Raw genomic sequence first — 22,049 nt, 5'->3', positions numbered from 1 at the left:
ATCCAACCACTCACTAATCTGTCCATCCATTTATCCATCCATGTATCCCCTATCTATCCATCCATACACCCATGCCCTCCATCCATCCATCCGTCCGTCTATCCATTCATCTACCCATCCATTTCATCCAACCATTAGTCTAGTTACCCACTCTCCATCTATCCATTCATCTCTCCATCCATTCATCTACCCATCCATCTATCCATCCATGCACCACCTGTCTACCCATCCACCCACCCATGCCCCCATCCATCCATCTCATGTGTCCATTGGTCCATTCATCTATCTGTCCATCCATCTCTCCATCCATCCACCCATCCATCCACCACCCACCAGCCACTCACCCACCCATCCAGATATCCACTGATTACCTACCAAGTGAAAGACATTTTTCTGGGCAGTTGGGATAGAGCAGTGAAGAACACACATCCTTACCTCCATGGGGTTTAAAATCTCATGGTGGTGGTGGGAGAGGCAGACGAGAAAGGCAGTAAATAAGTAAATCATACAGTATAATATAAAGTAATGGATGTTAGGGAGAAAAATAAATCTGGGAAGGAAGATAGAGAGTGTAGGATGGGGCAAGAAATCAATTTAAATAAGATCATCAGGGAAAACCTCTGAGAAGCTTTTATCTGAGCAAAGACATGAAAGTGGTGAGGGAACTAGCCCAGAAGATATCTGGGAGATATTCCAGACAGAGGGACAGCAAAGGTGACACAGGTGACAGGTTTAAGGAACTGCAAAGAGGCTGTGTATTAGGAGCAGAGTAACAGCTTGGGGAACTCGAAGGGAGGATAGAAGATGAGGTCAGAAAGGCAGCTGGAGGCCACAAGGTACAGTGTCTTATAGTCTATGGTAGGATTTTGGCTTTTACTGAGTGAGATGGGAACACATTGGAAGGTTTCAAGCAGGGGAGTGGGGCGACATACACTATCTTAGATTTTAACAGCATTGCCCTGGCTGTTGTGTGGGGAAGAGGCCACAGGGGCAAGTCTATCACAGGGATACCAGTTAGCAAGTTACTGAAACAATCCTTGGGAGAGCGGATAGTGGCTTGGAGCAGTGTGGTAGCCGAAGAGGTGGTGAGAAGTGTCGGATCCTGGACCCTATTCTGAAGGTAAAGCCCATAGGATTTGCTCATGGACTGGGTGTACAGTGTGAGAGAAAAAGAAGAGCCTGGATGAGGCCAAGGTTTTAGCCTGAACAACTGGTTATTACCGAAAATAGACAGGTTTTGTGGGAATGGGAGTGTGGGGCAAGATCAAGTTGCTCAGTCTGGACATGTTAAGTTCAAGATATCCAACAGACAAGAAAGTGGAGATGCTGGGTAGACGGTGAGATGGGTAAATCTAGATTTGGGATGTTGGGTCTCCACCAACAAATTGGTCAGAGATACAAATTTGGAAATAAATGACATTTAAAATCATGAGTGGATAGGGTTACCAAAGACTTGGGTATATGTACAAAAGAGTAAATGTACAAGTTCAATTCCCTTCGCCCCACCCCCCCGGGCTTGAAGAGGATGGGGAGAAGTGGAGGAACCATCAGAGGAGACAGAGGAGCAGCCGCCAAAGTTGGAGGGGACCTGGGAGTGGGGTGTCCAGGGAGCCAAGTGAAGAAAGCCTCAAGGACAATGGGCCCTGATCTGATTTAGCAACATGGATGCCATTGGTGGCCTTGACTAGAGCAGTTATGGTGGAATGAATGGTAGAAGACAAAAGCTTGGCTGGAGAGGGTTTATGAGAAGGAAGAAGGAAACTGGAGACAAAGTACAGACAAAGCTTTGGCGTTTTGTTGGAGAGTCTTACAGAAAAATGGGGTGGGATATGGAAACAGGGAGTGAGGTCAAGAAAGGAAATAACATTTTTTTAAGATAGAAGAAATATTGGGGCGCCTGGGTGGCGCAGTTGGTTAAGAGTCTGACTCTTGGTTTGGGCTCAGGTCGTGGTCTCAAGGTCATGAGGTCCGTGCTCAGCATGGAGTCCGTTTAAAATTCTCTGTCCTTCTCACCCTACCCTCTCTAAAAATAAATAAATAAATCTTTTAAAAAAAGTACTACTAACATGATTCTGTGATGATGGGAATGACCCAATAATGAAGAGACGGCAGTGCCAATGCCCAGTGTCCACCCCATGTTCTTTGAGGGTCTGGTGCCCATGTTGGACTGATGCCCATGTTTCTAGACTTTTCATACCTGCCTAGACCTCTGGGTCAATCCCATCCTATTTCGTCTACACCTCTTGCAACATGGTCATTAGAAATACAGGGCAACTCGGCGATACGATTGGATTGACATTCTATCATGACATTCTATCGGTATCGATGACATTCTATCGGTAAGTTCTCATTTTTCACACATATTTTAAGAGAGCACGGTCCTGGGGCATCTTCCATGCTAAGGAAGGTTCATTTCAACCTTCCCAACCTGAGGAATCCTTCTGCACATCGAGAAACTCCTTGCTCCCTGTCCCTCTCCCCCTCAAAAAAGAAAAGAGGAAAGAGATATTGATGGTTTACGCTGCACTAGGATCTCTGCTAAATGCTTTACCAGTTGTTGAATTGTAGCCCATAGTTATTGAATACTTAGCACTTTCTAGACACCATGCTGAGTAGTCTACAAATACTGTCCTATTTCATCCTTGCAACAGACTACTACAATGGTACATGTGCCATCTTCCAATTTATAGCTGAGGATTTTAATGCACAGGATGTGAAATGTTTCGAGGTCGACCAGTTAGCAGGTGGCACCTCAGGGCTGGAACTCAGAGCTCTCTTGAATCTTGATTCCTTGCTCATAACCACTACCTTGCGCTGCCTTGGTTAGGTGTCCCAATTAGGAAACCGGTGGCTTTCTCAAGGTCACACCATCAAGGAGCAGTAGGGCTGGAATTTGTACATGTCTGTGTTTGTAGGGTCGGGGCAGACATTTTAAGTTTGTCTATGTATGTCAATTCTGACATCACTCGCATTTTAAACATTATGGGGAGATTTAGTATTTTTTACCCTTGCACACCCACACCAACATTAGCAAGTACGTTCAGTCTGTACTTGGTGGGAGATTTTTCACAAGCCCTGATCTAAAGCCTTCCGGAGACTGCTGGAGCCTTGTGATCTGTCCAAGGCAAGAGTCAGCAGATTGCGGCCCACGGGCCCAATCTGGTCCACCACCTGGCTTTATAAATAAAGTCTTATTGGAACACAGACACGTCCATTTGTGCCTGTGTCAGGTTACTTTCCAGCTACAACAGCAGGACGTGAGAAGCTGTGAGAGACTAGGTGGTCTGCGAAACCTAAAATACTGATTATCTGGCACTTTACAGAAAATTTGTTGACTCTTGGTCTACATGTTTCAGGAGGGGACACTGGGTGGCTCAGTGGTTAAGCATCTGCCTTTGGCTCGGGTCAGGATGCCAGAGTTCTGGGATCGAGCCCCGCATCGAGCTCCCTGCTCATCGGGGAGCCTGCTTCTCCCTTTCCCTCTGCTGCTCCCTCTGCTTGTGCTCTCTCTCTGTCTGTTTCTCTGTCAAATAAATAAATGCAATCCTCAAAAAGATAAAAAAAAATACATGTTTCAAGAGAAGCAACTTTGGATTTTCTGGACTTCTGGCTTTTGAAAGGGGACATCCCCCCCTGTGAACCGGGAAGTCAATTTCAGAACCCAGAAGGAACGGACAGTGTGATGGAGAAGCCGCGGCGATCCCAGGAGCACGTTTCACACCTGCCCCCTTTCGGCTGCAAGGTCAAGGGCCAGCCTGGACGGCGGCTTTGTTAGCCTGTGGGGCTTTACTGTTAGGACCACTGGGTCCGGAGCTGGGCAGCCTCCCCTCCTGCCAGTCCCAGCCCACCGGCCTACCTGTTCGCCAGCCTCCTTCTCCGGCAGAGCACACACAGCATAGAGCCGGGGATGGTGGGGGGTAAAGGCAACACCGGGGAGCCCAGAGGCAAGATGGAGGGAGGCGCACAGAGCCACGGCCCTCGCACACCGAGGCTCACTGGCTGAGTTGGGCCGGCGACCCTCTTCCCTGCGTTTCTGGAAAAATTAATAGATGTTATTTGTTTAGAGGCAGTTTAGAGCCAAGCTGAGCAGAAGTTCAGGGCTCCCACCCGAGTCCTCTTCCAACCCACACAAGCGGACCATGTTTGGGACCACGGGCCAGGCAGCCCCGAGACGCCAACACCAGCCTTTCTAAGCAAGCTTTTCTGTTTTCTGCCTCTCAGGAGACCTCGGGAAGTCTCCCGCCCTCGAGGAGATGGCAGAACCCCAAATCATTTACTGGGTAGGATCCAGCTAGGGTGCAGGCCGGCGTCGCCTTCCCCCTCTCCAGATCCAGAGGCCTGGCCTCTCCCGGGGGAGCCAGCTGGGCCAGAAGCTCCAGGCATGCAGCCTGGGTCTGTAAGTAGGGTTCTGGCCTCCTTAGGGTTCTGGTCTGCTTGGGAACCCCCAGGGTCTGGCCGAGAACCGGATCGGGGAGTTTTAGAAACTGATATGTCATTTTCCTGACAAGCCCCTGGGTGGTGCTGGTTTTTGCTAGCACTTGGTCAAAGTGTTGGCATGATTGCCCTCCTGAGGCTTCTTTACGGGGCTCTGTGGGTGCAGAGGCCTAGGACTGACCGAGGAGGAGAAGGAACTTTGCTCCAAGGGCAAGATGGAACACTTGGGTGGGCGTGCACGACCGGACTGGCCTCCACCCTGGGACCGAGCATTTGTCTAGGCCTGGTTTTCACCTGGAGAGAGTTCTGTGTCCGCACACGGAATCAGGGCTTCAGCCTGGGGAGGCACTATCGGGACATTCCATACTTGGGGGCAGTGACTTGACCAAGAGCACACGGCTGGCTGTGGCCAAGAGAAACGGAAGCCAGGTGGTCCTCCTGGCACTTGAGTCCGCTCTTGAAACCAAAAGCCGTGACCTTGGGTGCTGAGGGTCGCTCCCGGCCCCTCGGGGTGGAGGTGCAGGAACGGGGGGCCTGAGGCTCGGAGTCAGCTTTCCGACCCTCGTCTTAAAGTCCCCTTGTGTTTTACGTAAAATCTTTGGGGAGTGTTTGGTCCCCAGAAGGAGAGCCTGTGCCCGCTGTACCTGGCGCATCCCTGGCTGTGTTGCTGTGTGGCACCTGCAGTACAGCTCACGGGCGGGGAGCAGGTGCCCAGCAAGGTGGGAGAGTTGTCTGGTTCCCTGTCTCCTGGCAGCTCGGTCTGGTGGGAGAAAAGACACAGGCACGACTCCCTCACAGAACACGCACCTTCTCCAGGTCTCGTCTCCAAATGGCACGGGTCAGGAGCTGCGGGGGCCTGACGTCTGCATGGCTAATGGATGCTGCACCCCTGGGCTGAGCTCGGTGCAAAGAAAGCTTCGCAGGGAGGTCTGTGGAGGGGAAAGAGTGATGGGAGCGGGAGGGGGGCAGGCCAACAAAGCTGAGGGGGAGCTGGCTCCGGTGCCGGGTGAGTGCCCGCTCAGCAGGCCGGATGCAGAGCTGGGAAGGCAAGGGATGCTGTGGGTTCTCTGGCAGCAAAGAGGGAGCGAGGTCAAGAAGTGCCGTTTGAGTTGAGCTTTGAAAGTCAAGGACAAGTTCATCTGGAAGGGGGAGAGGGGCCAGGGCAATGAGAGAGGGAGGCATGGCTTGTCTGGGGCTGGGGGGGGCACATAGCACCTAGGAGCCAGGTGAGCAAGGGAGGCCTTGAGTGCCGTGTTAAGGATTTGGATTTCAGACTCTGGAAAACGGGACTTTCTCAAGGATTTGGAGGCCAGGGATGATACAGTCACACTTATTTGAGAAGGAGAAATCAGGCCAAAGGGCAGACGACTAGGTGGGTAGAAGAGGAGGGTGCGGGAGGCTGGGGTGGGGCCACTGAGCGTTCACCTTGAGCCCAGGCCCTGGGCCCGTGCAGTGGGTGGGGCTGTCTGCCCCCTCCCCTCCCGGAGCTTACCCGCTGGTAACGGAGTCCCGTGCAAGGAGTGAGAAGCGAGAAATAAGCTGACTTGAGATCATCGAAGAGCGGTTAAGTGCGGGGAAGGAGGTCAAATGGGGGCTGGGCAGGGGAGGCTCCCTTAAGGGTGGGGGCAGGATTTAATCGGAGCCCAGAAGGGTGAGAGGGGGCGCCAAGGTTCCAAAGCAGGGGGAGCAGCTCGGGCCCAGGGCCTGGGGCGGGGATGAGCTTGCTCCAGGGGCAGAAGGCAGGCCAGGGCGGCTCCGCGGGGAGCGTGCAGGGGGGCAGAGGGCAGAGCTGGATACGGGCACCGGCGAGGATGCGGGTGCCCAGGGGGTTTGCGGCGGGGGGTGGGGTGGGGGTGGGGGTGGGGGTGGGTGGGTCCCAGGCTCAGGAGTCGGTGCCGCTGGAGTTGGCGCACCCAGGGCACGGAGGACGGGCAAGGCGGCAGGGAAAACAGACCTCGAAGGGGCAGATGCCCGAGACCAAGGTGGGGGGACACCTTCCCTCGGGTGAGATTCTGCACTCATTTCTCTCTCTTTCCCCCTCTGGGTTTTCAAGCGATCGTTGCCAACCTTTGTTCAGTTTCCCGCCCGAGGGAACACAAGCCCTGGGGGGACGCGGCGATCTCAAGCCTAATGCATGTGAGCAGCTGGGTGGACAGCAGCGGGCAGGGGCGGGGGGCGAGGAGCCCAGACTGCGGGGGGCGGGGAGAATCGGGGTGTGGGGCGGAGTCACTGGCCCACAGCCGACACTGACGGCGAGTTTTCGGGAGAGGAAGAGCCGGGCCGAGATCTGCGGGCTGGGAGGAGGAAGAGGACCCTACACACGGGGACAGCCGGGGACGTTGGGGGAGCGGGAGGCCGGCTCCGGGATTTCTGCGAGAGTTCTGGCAGGAGAAGCACCAGAAACACTAGCGCTCAGCGATCCAGGGAGCTGGACTGGCAGCGTGTGGCTCCTAGGTCCGCCACTTCGTACTCAGGGGACTCGGGGCCAAAGCGATGTGGTCCCTCCGCTATGCAGTTTCCTCGGCTTGAATGGGGGAGAAAGATAGGGCCTGGGGTTTGACTTCTCCATAGGGAGCTAAGGCGGCCTGTTTCCGGTTTCCTGCGTCCTGGCAGAAACACTGGTGCTGGTGGCACAGGGGGCAGCATGAGCATCCGTGTCTCCAAGTCCCGTGGGCGTGGAGGGTGAGATGACAGGGCCCGGGAGGAGGCAGCTGACGGGTGCTGAGGGTCCCCCTCTTTCCTAGCTTGCTCTTCGTCCCGGAGGGCCCCTCATTCCTCACGGTGACTTGCTGCACACGCAGCGCGACCGAAGGGCTGGGAGAAGAGCAGTTGGGTCGCCGCTCCCGTGACCTGCTGGGCAAGAAGGGGGGCCACGGGAAGACCCCGGGAGGCGCGCGGCCAGGCAGACTGAGAAGATAGTGTGGACAGCTCTGGATCAGGCTCTGCAAGTGTGGCCGTCCCCCGGGGTGACAACAGACAGGGAGGTAGGGTGGAAACTTGAGTCTCACTTCACGCAAAACATTGAAAAAGGGAACTTGACAGGTACCTGCAAAGTGCCGACTCGTGCGGGGCACTGGGTGCCCCACGGCGAACAGCAGTTTGGAGACCCAGGTGCCCGGGCCAGGCTTGGGGGTGGGGGTCGGTACAGAAACGCGCCCCCACGCGGTGCCGTGGATGTAAACAGGCGGCCTCGGAGAACAGCCCCAGGAGGTGGGTGCGGCCAGCAAAGGATGCAACCAGGGAGATTGAAGGAGCAGAGGCGACCCGCTGGGGGCGGGGCTGGGCAGCAGGGGAGACCTCTCTCTCCTTGGCCGTGCAAATGGAAGGGTCGAGAACACCTGGCAGTGCTGAATGCGACCCCGTCAGGTAAGGGCTGGCAGGGGCAACCATCCACCTGCCGTCACCAGAAGGGGCTGCTTCAGGCTCCTGGGGGAGAAGCCGGAGCAAGTCACTGGAGTCGGTGGGCAGAAACTTATTCCAGAAGTTTGTCGTGTAGGAGAGGACCTGGGATCTTGTGGAATTATTTTTAAAACGTGTTCAAGGTATAAGCACGTTTAAATGCTAATACCTTTCCTACTAACTCATAGGCAGTGGAAGGTGGACCTTGCGGGAGGGCACGACAAAGCAAGGTCCCCAGGACGCGGTGCGAGTGCAAGGTGGGGTCGGCTCAGGAGGTGAGGACGGTCTCTTGCGTGGAACAGGAGACGGCGGTGGGGCGGGGGCGACGAAGGGGCGTGGACTCAGGTGGCGTCTAGAATTAGAAGCAAACATGCTTCCAGGGGGCCCCGTGCAGCGATGGCTTCCAGCTCCTCCAGGACACGGAAAGCCGGGTGATCCAAGGGCCAAGCATGGGCACTGGAGACTTCTGGAGCTTCGGTGGGGAGGGCGGTCACTGGGGGGGGGGCAGGTGAGAAGGCCTGGGGCCAGCAGGACCCCACAGTTAGGAGCACTGAACCTGGGCGGTCAGGAGTCCAGGAGAGCACGAAGGCTGAGAGGGGGGCAGCAGCGGGAGCACCAACACCAGCTACAGCCAAGCCTGGAGGAATCCGCAGAGAGGCTCTCGGGCTGCGCCCGCCTTGGGCCTCATGTACCCCACGGCTCCGCGCGACCCCGAGGGCCCTCCGTCCAGGGTGCACTGCGCTTTGCCTCCTTTCCCCACCAACTTTCAAAGTCAAATCCCAGGTGGAGGTTCTGAGCCTCAGGAAGAGGGAACCAGGGATCCCCCCCAAATCAACACACAGAGCCCCAAGAATGGTGTTTCTCTCTTTTATTTAAAAACAGTGCTTCATTACCGTTTGCAAAGGCAGAGGCAGCGCTCCTCCTTCGCTTAGAGTTTATAAAAGCCAGCAACATGATCAATAATTTATACACATGGATAGTAATACAAAAAAATAAGGAATAAAAGCTAAAGATCTAACTACTCCGACCTTCACAATTCCAGCTACTTGATAATAATAGGAGTAACCCAATGAATACTGTATGGTCTGAAAGCTACTATACAATATGATTCTTAACGAGAAGGGGAGGGAGTTAGAGACTGTCACAAAGCCCCGGGGTGCTTCTCTGGGGTTTGCAGGGAAACAGGACCCTGGGCAAGCAGCTCGGGTGTCCTAGGAAGTGACTCTGGGGGTGGGGGGTGGGGAGAGAAGGCGAGGTGGTTACACAAGCATCCCACGTGATGCCCCCACACCCCAAAGGTACCTGTTTCGCCATGGCAGTGGGAGGGGGCCGGGGAAGCTGCATGTCGCATGTCGGGATGGTCCAGTCCCTGCCATGGGGAGTGGGGAGAAGAGGAGAGGTTCTGTGGCGTTTTTAGCCTTGCAGAGATTCGGACTGAAAAGCTCAGAGACGCAGGGAGGCCCGCCTGTCAGGGACAAGGCAACCCCACCAGCCCCGTCCGCACTTCGCAGCCCCGGCTGACGTGTGTCAAGCCCCAGGTTTGCTCCAGCCATTCACAAAGCAGAATTATAACACAAGATAAAAAACCAATTCATATCCCTTAGGGTAAAAAAGAGGATCAATTCATCACTCGATATATAATACAGCCAAAATGAGCTGCCCAAACAAGCACACACACACACGAAAATACTGTGAACAGAAAAACACGAGAAAATGGCTAAGCTCGGAGTCTCGACGGGGTATAGACATTGCTTAAAGCACTTATCAGTCCCCAGAAAAACCAAACCAAAAGTCACTTTTTAAAAAAATTCAAAAACGCACGTATCCCCTGGGAACCTGGCGTCGGTAACCGGGGCCAGGGGGTGGGGGGAGGAAAGAGGACTGGCGGTCCCTTTTTGCCCCGCGTGTGACCGCGAGCCCGAGCGGACCGGGCCCCCCGAGGGCAGTCTCCTTAAAGGCAAGGCTTGCGTTTTGGCTGATGAGCGGCTCTCTCGGTTACCAGTCCCTGCCAACCAGCACTACCATGGCTGAGTTGATCTACCGTTTTCCTGAGTAAACTGTTCACTGGCTACAGTCCGGGTAACAGGGAGGAGGACAGCTCCTACAGCCAACTTGGATAACTGGAGAGATTCCCCCGCGCCCTCGGCTCCTCATTCCTAGAGCATCTGATTCAGGAACTGGAGACCAGGCCGCAGCCTGAGCCGAGAAAGCCTTATCTGAAAGGCAGGTGCCCGGACTTGACCGCGCTCGCTACACCGGGGGGCGCGCGCTGGCCGAGGACACCCGGCACCACCTGGAGAGGGCCCTGCTCCACGCTCTAGCTCCTGGATGGCTACTGCCTGGGTGATCAGTAAAGCAAGTATGGAGGAAGTACATAGGAAAAGGGAAAGGGAGGGAAGAGGCTTCTGGACAGTAACATTACCAAAAAAAAAAAAAAGAAAGAAAGAAAGAAAAAAAAATAGTGTTTTACGTAACAGAACTAAGTCTCACTGGTGTGTACTACAGATGGCCAGACATTTTCAAGAGCGTGACAAAACAGAAACACACAGATTTACGTCTGATGTTCACCTCGCCCACTATTCTTTCTTCCTATCTCAAAACAGTGCAAACAGGTAACGTATGCTTTTTAAAACACCACCATCCCTTCCCCACCCCCGAAGTCCCTTTCTTCCTATCATGGCGGTGGGGGTGGGGATCTGCAATTCTGCAAATGTTACTGTGCTAGAGGTTGCAAGCAGCAGAGGAGGCCGGACTTGGCGAGAGGGGAGGGCGCGAGCCGGTTCCCTCCCCGCTCCTGGCCAGGGCACCTCCCAGAGGGGCCCCCACTGGGCCCCGTTGTCCTGTCCCAGGGAAGGGGGGTTATGAAGCCCTTCTGGCAGACCCTCGGGGCGGCTTCAATCCCGAGTTTAGGACGTCCCTCCCACCTGGAAGCTAAGTGACTGGTGACGGGGGTAGTGCTCACCTACGTGTCTGCGACATCGCTAGGAATAGGAATGGGAAGTAAGAGCGGTTCAGCCCCTGAGGAGTTAGACTTTTGAGGAAAAGCTGCTACCACTGGTTTCTATTGAATAATCTCCACTAGCTCCCCTTGAACTAAGAGGTGGGCCTCAGACCCCTTCTTTTTCAAGGAAAAATAACATTGGCTCAATCCCACCCATGGCTGTCGGAGGATGATGGCGATGGGAAGTCTGGGAAAACCTGAGAGCCTTAAAAACGGTGAGTTGCAATGGCTGAGCCGGGTTCGCGGGAGCGAACACGAAGGATTTTGGAAAAGACCGAAGGTTAGCTCTCTGGGCTGAAAGAGGGTTAGGAGATGAAGGTTTTCACTAGCGGTCTCCTTACAGGAGGCTGGCTTCTAGGAGTGAGACGCTAAGTACGAAGTCCACGTCGTGAGCTACAGTAAAGCTGTGGAAATCATTCACGTGCTGTGACTCAGCATCAGTGTTTTTTGGAATCATCAACCAGCATCCTCTAACGACCCACAGATGCCAAACTCTCCTCTGCCTGTTTCCTAGTCCAATGGGAACCAGAGCCGGGAGCCGACAAGCACTGGTGCTTCGAGGAACCTGCCTCTGGTGAAGCCGGCTGTGCGGAGTCTCAGAGCTCAAAGGGAGACGGGGAGGCCGCTGTGCTCTCACCTGGGCGCTCACAAGAGCTCCTACTCTCGGTGCTGACGCTGAAGAGCAGAGGCCCTTGAGCGAAAGCCGAAGTCTGCTTTGCCTCCCTTAGAAAAAGGAGCTGGAGGAAGCCGTATTACAACCATCCCTGGAAATGCAGCAGAACGCACAGAGCCTGCCTGCCGAGTCCTCAGCCAGAACCAGCTGAACTGAAATGCAGTAAAGGCAGCCCAAGCTCGAGCTTCGGCCTCTTTTAAAAGTGGGAGCTGCCTTCTCTACCTTGCCCACCATCCTTGTCTCTTTCTTGGAAAAAAGAACAGAAAATTACTAAATTCATTCCCCTATTTTCCTCCCCTGCTACAGACACAACCATTTAAAATTTGGCCTTGTCTCCACTGCGCGGTGGCTAGCCATTTCTGTGAATGGCCCCTATTTGAACATGACATGAAATTTCTCTTTCTTTAGTGAGTAAAAGCTCTCCCTCAAAACAAAAGCAAAAGAAAAGAAAAGACAAAAAAATCCTCCCTGCCCCCATTCCCTAGAACAGTGAAAGCCCCACATCCCATACCCCTTCCTCTAACTAAAATATTTATATACATACAACAAAAATTGTCTTAACAGCAACGAACCAAACTTTGGCTTGGGGAGGGGAACCCATAAAAATGGCCAATGGCCCGGGGCAGTCTGATGTCCCCTCGTCCGTGCATTCCTCCCCAGCATCAGTAAGATTGCATCGAGGCCTCTAGCTTCCTTGACGTCTCCCCTCAGTTCAGGGACAGCCTCTCCCCCAGTCATCGGCAGAGAGAGAGGGCTCCACAGGGGGAGAAGGCAAGTACTTTACACAACAGGCCAGTCCCTCCCGGATAGATCACTCTGCTTACAAAGAATGCTTGATGCTGTCATAGGTCAGTCATTTTAATTCAGGGACACGAATCAGTTATCAGTCAAGAACATGTGTGGAGGCAGGAGTAAAAAAACAAAACAAAACAAAACAACAAAACAAATGGAAAACAAACCCATAACAAACCGGAAGCTCCATGTCTCTGAATTACTCCCTTTAGCAGCTATCCCTGGGGTGAGAGGTCACCCTAGTACCAATGTGAATAGACCAGGGAGCCAAACAGACCGTGCTTTTCTGTTTTCTAATGCCTTCATTTTGGAAATGCTGCAGGACCCTTGCCTTTATCGCTGACAGCTAGGAGCTAGAAGAGAAACGCCTTCTCCCCTACTTTGTCTATATGCAGGAAGTCGAAGCCGGGGGGCCACAGGAACGACTCGCCGCAGTGGCTGGCCACCACACGACTCTTTCTGGCAATGTGAGATCCTTGCCAGGTCACACCCTCCTTCCGCTAGGGGAGGGGAGGAACCCCGGGGGCTCTGGATTTTGTGTTCTGTAGTGTTCATGTACGCCAAGGGGTCAAGTGCTCAGCTGGGTGTCTTTGGAGGATAATGAGGAGCCGGGCGGAGAGGCCATGGGAGCTCAAGACCATGGACAGAGAAGTGGCTCACAGATTGCTCTGGAAGGTGGAAATTCCTATGGCTTTGGAGCTAGTTAGTACAAAGTACCTTTGCCTGCCCTTACACGCCCTGACCACCACAAACTTCCAGGGACAGCCGCCCCAGGACTTGGTGCTTCACCTTTTGCCAACACTCTTCGTATGCTTCATACCTTGTACTGACTCCTGATGCCAGAGAAAGCACAGCAGTATCAGAGCCCTGCCGGACATCATCCGAGACCCCTTTTCTCTTCCTTACCCTCTTTACTGGCTCCCAACACTTCATACTTCTAACCCTCCAGCCGAGAAATGTGGTCGCTGGCTATTTCTTCTCCTGTCCCTGGGTCCTAAATTTCTGACTCTTGAGGACTCGGGAGCAGGGAGTTCATAGAAGGACAGAAGAGCTAAGCTGTGGTTCAGAGAAAGGGGAGGAAGCCCAGCAGGAATGCTAGGATCTCAGGAAAGAAGAGAATGGTCTTTTTCACACTCCAGAGTTCATTCTGAGATCAGTTTCCTAATGAGGTGTTTATTAGCCACAGTCTGAGAGCATGTTTGGAAATATTAATACTATAATTCCAAAGACAATGCCAACTGTCTCAGGCTGTGCAGGTAAGATGATTGTAAAAAGGATGGAGAAGACAGGAGGGAAGAGGAGAGGAAAGTGTCTTTTTAATCCTCTTGCTTTGCAAGCACAAATTCCTGTCGTCTATCAGCATGTGGATTCCAGCCACAGCCAATCAGAACTGCCTGCCGAAGACCGGAAACTCAGAAGACTAGAAGAACACCCTGTTGCAGAAAGATCCCCTCCACGTGTGCTCGCCCCCCAGCCACTCAGCACCGCATACACTTTGGTAGCTCTGTCTGCTGATTTCTGATCACATGCATTCATCAGTTCCTAGGGTCTCCCCTTCCTCATTAACTGCCTCTTCCGTGATTGACAGAATAAGCTAAGCACGGACATACAGACATGGAAATGCATTATTTTTTTTTTTTTACCACAGTTAAAAAAAAAAAAGAAAATAAAAAGAAAAAAATGCACAATCTTTGGAACAAAAGAATTAAAGGCAGAAATGTAAAGGAAAAATACATATTCAAAGAACATAGTGAGGTATAAAAAAGTATTCTCTCTTTTTTTGTGTTTTTTTGTTTGTTTGTTTGTTTTCCTCTTCATCTTGCTATAGAGTTCCTCTACTAGTAAATATTGCAATAGCCAGGCCTCATGAACTGGGGGGCTGTCCCATTTGCAGGGTCTCACGTCACTTCAGTAGGGGGCAAATCGGCTGTAGCCACCTCGGTATAAACTCGCCTGCAGTGATTAAAGACATAAAAATAATTAAAGGTTGATGAGAGAAGCATGGAAAATGAAGGAAAATGTCCTGAAAAGGGAGTTGGAAGCAACTGGTAAGATGCTACCTAGGGCAGCGGAGTCAGGAAACCGACTTCTGCCTCTAAGATGCTCAAGCCGGAGCCCAGAACGCTTACTGAGGACTTGACAGTCTCAAGAGAGTACGGCAATGCTTTGTTTCACTATTTACAGCCATCGGCACAGAAGGGAAACTCAATACAGTTTAAAACCAGCTCTGTAAATAATGTGACACTTAAAAGCACGAGCGTGTTTGTTTACCTCGATGACATCACAATCGTGACCTGAAGCAGCTAGCTGATTTCACCTTCGTCCATGTCACCTGTCCGTGGAGAAGAGGCTCCTCCGACCACCAGCGGTCACGTCCCATGTCTGAGACGGGGCTGGATTTAAACTGGAGTCAACCTTCCGACTCATTCTAGCTCCTCTATAATCTAGAATATATGCCAACTAGGCTGCCTGTGGACATACCTGAATTTAATTCTATCTGTCTCTCTGGAGCTTTAACTGGGCTTTGTTCCTTTATCAGGATTGGACTTGTTATCTTTTTGGCACATAAAATCTCAGGAACTTCTGTCACCAGCTTTATTCTGTCCGTCTCTACCTCAATTCCACACCTCCATTCCCTTAGGGCCCTGTTACTTCCTCCCACAAATCTTCCTATCAGGGGAAACTGAGTGTGAGAAATGACGGGTTCTCTCATATTCCCCCAAGTCTTAAATTTCACTTCTCACTCTGCCTCCGCGTCACACACCTCCGTCCGCGTTCCCAGGCTGCCGCCCGGCCGAGAACATTAGGGGTGTTGCTGTAGCCTGGAGGCCTCCAGAAATACGGCCGTGAGGATTCTAGTTCGACTGGAAGGGACTGGGGATGGCAGTGGGGAGTTATTCTAGATGAGCTCTATGGACCTTTCCTACACTTCCAGGAAAAGACCCTATTTTGCCACAAATGTTACTGATAAAAAAAATGTAAGGCATTCACATGGGGATTTCCAGCCCTAGCTGCCAGACGGCTCAGGAATGGCAGGGACAGCCTTTGTATCGGCATCTGCAACTAATGTCCGTTTCTTGAAAAGCTTAGCGTGAAAGCTGGAAAGTCTCGTGCCCCTACGTCTTCCCTAACACCTATCAATGAAACAGCCACAGGCATGCACTCAACAGCAGAGCCAGTAGGAAACGTCAATCTGCTCCTTTCTTTCTCTCCCAAATGATGCCGGGACTCAGGGAAGACTGTCACTACTCCCTCCTCTCTGCCCTTAACCAGGCCAAGCGGCTCAGACTACAACACCCAGAGAAAGAAGGCGATGTGAACCTTCCAAACAGTCCTCTGTGGTTTCAGGACTTCGGCAATGGAAGAAGGGCCGAATTTATCACCGCTTTAGATCTTTTGGAATCTGTAGGTACAAGTTAAAAGGAGTCAAACAGTTAAGAAACAAAGGGCACGCGTGATACTTACCACAGCGCCAACTCCATAGCTAGCGGCAGGGGCCAGGGCATGGTAGGGGTCGGCTGTGTACACCCTGCCATAACTGGAAAGAAGAAATGCAATCAGAGAGATCGAGCCCCGGCGGCGCTCTGCAAGCATGCAAGGGTTTACCGTGCTAGACACTTATGGGGAGCTCGGTGCCTGGAACATTACTGGGGAACTTTCTCCTTCTCCTCCCAAATGCACTAACTGGGAAGAATTCTCAAGGACCTCTATAAACCCGGGAAAGGAAGGAGTTGGGGGTGAGGAAGAGGGGGAGCGGGGTCACGGCCAGAAAAGGGACAAGGAGAATAAGCAGGAGCACCGGAGTGGCCTCTGGCCCGCAGAAACCCCGTGCGGCGGGCCCATGCAGGCAGCCATGCGGGCAGCGGGGACAGGAGGGCGCGGGCGGCACATACCCATCGCTGTAGGCGGCGGCAGCGGCGGCGGCAGCTGTGGCCGCGGTCGCAGTGGCGGGCTGGGCGTATCTGTAGGCTGCGTATCCGCCCTACAGGAGAGAAGAGAACTGACTTTACAGATACCTCTCCCCCCCACCCCGGGGCCAGACGAACACACACCCGCCCACACGCAGACGTACGCGCACAGTGACACGGGGACAGACACGAACACAGACACACACGTGGGAGGAGAATGTTTCAAACTGCCTCGGTCTGCATGTCATCGTTCCTCTGGCACAGAACGGAGCTCCGCCCGGCGCAGGGATGCGCTTTCCGATCCGGGACGGTAGCAGAAGTAAACTCTCCCCGTAGGACCTGGTCTCAGATTTAAGACACGAAGGCAGGATTCCAGACCCATCTTTCTTCGCAGTCTTGGCTGGGGCTTTCAACAGGGCAAGGATCTGCAGGGCGCTGGGGGGGCTCTACCGGACGGGGAATGTAAATTACAGAACTAGGACACACTGAATCTGCGTGTGTTAACGTGAGGCTCTCCCGCGGCTTTCCTGCCAGACTACGGAGATCATGGCAGGTCGTGGAAAGGTCCTCTACAGGGCTGGGCTCCTCAGGCCTCGCACGTTTGCCGAGAGGCTAACATAACCAGGTAACATGGAGAGGGCAAACCCAGTCTGGGAGCCGACGCAGCTTGCCACCTGCTTCTGGACGCAGGTGTGAAGAGACCGTCCGGGCTCCAAAGCCGAAAATATTCACCACTTGGCCCTTCAGAGACAAAGCCTGCCAGCTCCGATCTACACTTCGGACTCAGACAAATGACATTACAAACGGCCGAGGGCCCTGCAGTGGGCCTCTCCTAGGGGAGGAAGCCCTCCTTCCACGCCCTGGGCCTTTAACTGCATTTACTGTCCTCTCCCAAAAGATTCGGAGACTCTGACGCTCCTGTCTCATAGCAGGCTCTGGAGCCGTTCTGCCAACGGGCCCAATCTCCTCTCAGTCCTGCAGACTTTCAGACTCCCACGTCCTGTTTCTTCCCCTCAGTTTAGGGGAACCAAATACCCCCCAAGGTGTCCTCCCATTCAGTATTTCGAAGATAATCACAACAGTGAGTGCCACTCGAGACAGGCTATTTTAAAAAGTGGCGAGCCCTATGGTTTCCTCTTCTTTGCCCTTCTAGAATTTATCTATTTCACCTAAACCTAATTCAGGGGTGAATTTTTATTACTCTTCTCGCTATCAGATGTGACAGTGTTCAGCTGGTGCACTCGGACTACAGCCTTTCACTCACGCTCTCTCAAGTGGACACACCGCCTCACGGGGGAACAGGGCCTCCCGCTCTCTTAGACGGACGCCGCGTGACGCCAGCCCACAGAGAGGGAGACGTACACTGAGCGGCCCTCACTGAACATTAGGAGTCATGCACTACTCCTCTTTCTTCTTCAAGTGAATCACTCGGAGAAGTAAACGTTTCTTTCTCAATTCCATATTCGTCCACAGATACCCATATAATAAATCAGAAGAGTCTAATTAATAATACTGAACACTGACAATGAAACAGCAGCCTTCTACCACGGCAGGAAGCACCCTCGGGGCTGTGTGGTCAACACGTTCGCTTTGACATCCAGCCAGGTGTACGGGAATGGGCAGGCCAGGCTAGTTTGGGCAAAGCCACACACCCCAGGCTGTGTCATATCCCCTGCTGTATCCGTGTCTGTAACTAGATCTACCTACACATATACACGGTGTACGGGAACTAAAGGGTCTCTTTACCTTATTTCTTTTTTAAACTTCTAGAGAGGACATAAAGCAGGAAAAACATCTGTTAAAGCAACAGGCTAATCTTTATAGTTGAAATTTTGAGCTTTAAATGAACCTTTAAAGGCTCAATTCTTCATTATAACTACAGATAATTCCTTTAAGTTTAGGACTGAAGTTTGCTGGTGTGAAGTTTACAGCTGGGCTGATTTTCGTAAAACCGCCTGTAAACAAGGGTAATGTGGTGAGCGAGCAGTATGTGGTTTGTCTCCTTAGCGTTCCTTCAAGCACCAAAATGATCTTTAAAAATTTAAAAAGGCAAGGTAATAAAAGCAGTTAAAGCCCAATTTATGTTTACCTGAGCAAAACATTTTAAAAAACTGAAGTTCTATGCCATAGGGCAGAGTCTACATTCTCATTAAGGGATTCTGAGATTCAAAAGTACTGATCTGACTCTCAGAAAGTCTCAGTAAAGTCGGAGATACTGGGGATTCTATCTAATCATAGCTCTGAGCGGTAGGGCACTAATTCTGGAAAAAGAGGTTCTGAATGAGGTGACTGATAGAACCACCTCCCCTCTCCTTCCTTGGCCTGTAAGAAGCCATCAGAACTGCAATGGTTTGGGGGTAATGTTATTGTTAACGGAAACAATTCAAATGGATCAGACAGTGGGAAAGAGGCTTCCTTCCACACCAGGAGGAGATGGGGAGAGTCTATCTGCCACAGTCTCCTTCTGCTATAAGTGAACTCGGACTTTGCAGTTTGAATGTGATGAGATACTTTGCTATTTAAATTCAGGAAGATGGAACAGAGATACAAATAATCTTATTGCCAACAAAAGGCCTGAGAAGCATATCAGCATTAAGAAAAACTACACTAATTTTTTTTTTAAAAGCTGATATTTCAATGACTACTCTAATTACTTTACAATGGTGCTACAAGGAGGCCCTTTAAAAGAGGGGGGCAGATAATAGTCTAATACACTAATTTGGTCATTCATCGGTGACTGTCCCCAAATTAGAAAAGTTAAATTGTATAACATGGATTTATTTCTCTCAGATACAGTCTCACCAGAGCATCTCTGCTGCTGCTTTAAACAAAAGATATCAAAAACTGTGAGACAAAGAAAATTCAGATGTATGTATTTTGACTCTGATTTTGGAGTGCATCAAGCTTCCAGGCCGAGAAATTTTTTTTTCCCCAAATTTTACCTCTGCTAGCAAGTCTGAAATCTTTTACAGAACATGAGAACAAAGTGCAGTTTGAAACACCAAGGTTTTCATTACTGTTTCTTAAGTTTTTCCAAAAGAACAAGGGAAGGGAAGGGAGTAGGAGAGACAGGGTTCAGGCGTGGGGGGGGGGGTATGGCGCCACATTTATTAATCACATTAAAAACTAAGCATGCCAACATCTGGAGCTAAAACAACCAGCAAAATCACCACGTTCAGACTCGTATCGGCTAACTCTATCTATCCCAGCATTCTCTTGGGACAGCGGTTTGCCCTAGGCTCTACCACAAGCTCGGTGAAGTACACAGCCTCAATTACTAGAGCGTGCAGCCACAACCACCTGCCATTACGGAAACAGTCAGTCACCACTTGAGTTAACATTCCAGACCCTAACGACTGGCCCTCCCCAGCCCAAAGAAATAGTCAAGGTCGCCCGCCCTCGCCCTGGCCCACACCACAATGTTAATAATTATAACAAGCAGTAACCCATCTGTTATATCAGAGAAGGGAACAGAGACTCCACTGAGAGATTTAGAGTGAGATGTTAACATGTCTTCAGCTGACTGCACAAACAAACAAACAAAAAAAAAAAAAAGAGGAGAAATAATTCATTTGGAGATATGAAGTCATGAAATAGCTGATGTGTATTGCTTTTAACCATGCACTGATGCAAAACTGAAGCAACCATTAAGAATAAAAATTAAAAAGGACATATGTATTTACACACAATCAGACCTGTTGGATCTGAAGCAGTTTGCAGACTCTATCTGTGTGTGATTTGAAATAAAACAAAAAATGGGGATTAGCATGGCCACGGCACACCCTAGTGTAGGAGGGCACACACGGACCACTTTTTGGAACCCTGAGGGCTGGATCCATTTGGCATGGCTGAGCCTGGTCCAAACACACATGTGCCCCTTTGCAGGATTACTTTCTTATTCCTTTTGTAATTCACTGTGAATGCCTCTGGAGTGTTCCCAAAAGGGGCAGCCAGATACTCTATAACTCCCCTCTGCACCCTTCCTGACCCTGCGAACTTGGGTGCTGGCCCTCAGGCAGCAGCCATCCATTCTGACCCAGGGTTCTTCAGACGTGGTTCCTGGGCTTAAGCAGTCTGTCTTTCCACATATCCATGACACATCCCTGCCTTCTGCTTCCAGCTCTTTCCCAGGAAAGCGTGGTTACCTTTCAGATCCTTAGTTGTTCAAGTCTCAGCTCTCCAGGATCCATCAATACCTGCTAGGGATTCTCTCTTCTACTCTGAACTGGTTTTATCAGTTAATTAACTTCATAATGTTGCCACACTGACCACAGGACTTTTCTAAAACAGTTCTGTTTTAACCAGAAGAAAACTGAAGGGCTCTACATTATCTACCTCTCCCGTACCTGACCTTCATCTGCATTGTCCATTAGCGTGATCTCACACGGGTAGATATTCCCCTTGTCTTGAGTTTAACCTAGCCATTAATTTTATTATATTTTTGTTTCAGATTTACATTAAAACAGGACTTTGGTGAGCATGTGATGTCAAGACACCTTCTTTCTACCTGGAAGACAGTGACATTATGTGACACTGAGAAGAGTATTTCAAGACCAGCAGACAACACGAAAGCTTGTTCTCTGCATGTGGTGTACAGATTTATAGAATGAGGGGCGTGGGGGTGGGCAGGTGCAGAGAAAGGCAGATGTGGTGCTTAAAGTCACTACGGGGAGCAGAGATCTAGCCCAAGGAGCTTGGGTTGAGTTGTGTCTCTGGGCATCACTTTATCTGTCCCTGCCCTATTCTGACCCGTTCCCTTCTCTCGCCTCCTCCCTACTCCAGCTGAGGGCCACTGCTGTAGACGGACCCTGCAGAAGGGGCTCTTAGGACACTGTTCTTCTGTGGCAATACGGCACCCGGATTAAATGTGAGTTAACACAGATGTGAATACCAACACCTGTAATAATGAGAATATTGTTACTGTTTTTGACAGTGACCTATCTACTTTGAAAAGTAGATATGAGAAGGTCTTAAAGAGAAGTATTTACATTTTATCTTATTATCATTTAAAATTGGGGTGAAGGGAAGAAATGGTCATGATCAGCTTCTTATCTTCCACTTATGACTTTCATGGTAGATGAGAGATGATCTTTCATGAATCAAACCTCTCAAATACCCCACTATCTCACACCTCCCCAAATTAGTTCATCTCCCAAATCTCGCTGGGTAGGCACAAAAAGAAACTGGCCAAACTGGGACAGGCTGTCTGCGGTTCTCCTTCCCTAGCCACCCAGCTGTCGGCAACCCTCTAACAGTGCACTATTATCCAAATGAACCCACTGGCCTTGTTCTAAGGAGAAAGGCAAAGCGGGAAAGGGGAATACAAGTTTCAAGTTTTAGAGTCCCAGTGGGTCTAGATTTTTAGGCAACTTCAAACTTAGGGAACGGCACGGTCCAATCCCTACTGTGGTCTCAGTGTGGGGCCCAACTGGGGGATTCAGGACTCCTGCCCTGCATAGACTCGACTTCCTCCCTTTCCTCATTTCTTTCACCATGGCGGGAAGACGCCCCCACCTGCTAAGATCTGCAAGTAGAAAAGCCCAGTTTGAACACCGTGGATAAATGCGATTGACAAACTGAAAGAGGCGGCAGTGATGGGACAATGCACAGCACCCGCCTGGCGCGGGTGGCGGCAATGGGACAGCAGCACTTAATTTCGGGGGAGGCGCCGCGGCGCACAGAACTTGACCGTGCGCGGCTGGGGTGGCAGGGCCTAGATCACACGCTCACAAGTCTCGGTTGTCCAAAAAAGCCTCTGTTCCCATCTCTAACGTGGAGCTGGAATGGTTAGTATAGTTCAATCTGTTCACTGCAATCCACAATCTGATTGATCGGCAGGTCA

At 51.4% G+C, this 22,049-nt stretch overlaps 1 protein-coding gene across 26 annotated transcripts in view; it reads right to left on the bottom strand.

Moving 5' to 3' along the window:
* Positions 1–13,906: 13,906 nt before the first annotated feature.
* The window catches only part of RBFOX2 (RNA binding fox-1 homolog 2), a 266,816-nt gene continuing 258,673 nt past the window's right edge, over positions 13,907–22,049 (bottom strand). For 23 of the 26 annotated variants that reach the window (XM_080810613.1, XM_080810601.1, XM_080810623.1 and 20 more), the window contains 3 exons: positions 16,193–16,281; positions 15,765–15,837; positions 13,907–14,252 (listed from right to left, as the gene is read on the bottom strand). In XM_080810613.1, the coding sequence (XP_080666739.1) occupies positions 14,208–14,252; positions 15,765–15,837; positions 16,193–16,281 (207 nt within the window). In that variant the 3' untranslated portion in view covers positions 13,907–14,207. Of the gene's footprint in view, positions 14,253–15,764; positions 15,838–16,192; positions 16,282–19,902; positions 19,935–22,049 lie in introns of all 26 variants that reach the window. The other 3 variants (XM_080810616.1, XM_080810617.1, XM_080810618.1) reach the window with 1 other exon arrangement.

This window comes from Martes martes (assembly GCF_963455335.1).
Source record: "Martes martes genome assembly, chromosome: 8".
Taxonomy (NCBI): Eukaryota; Metazoa; Chordata; class Mammalia; order Carnivora; family Mustelidae; genus Martes; species Martes martes.
Note: the sequence above shows the minus strand (reverse complement) of the source record. Positions and strands in the feature narration are given on the sequence as shown.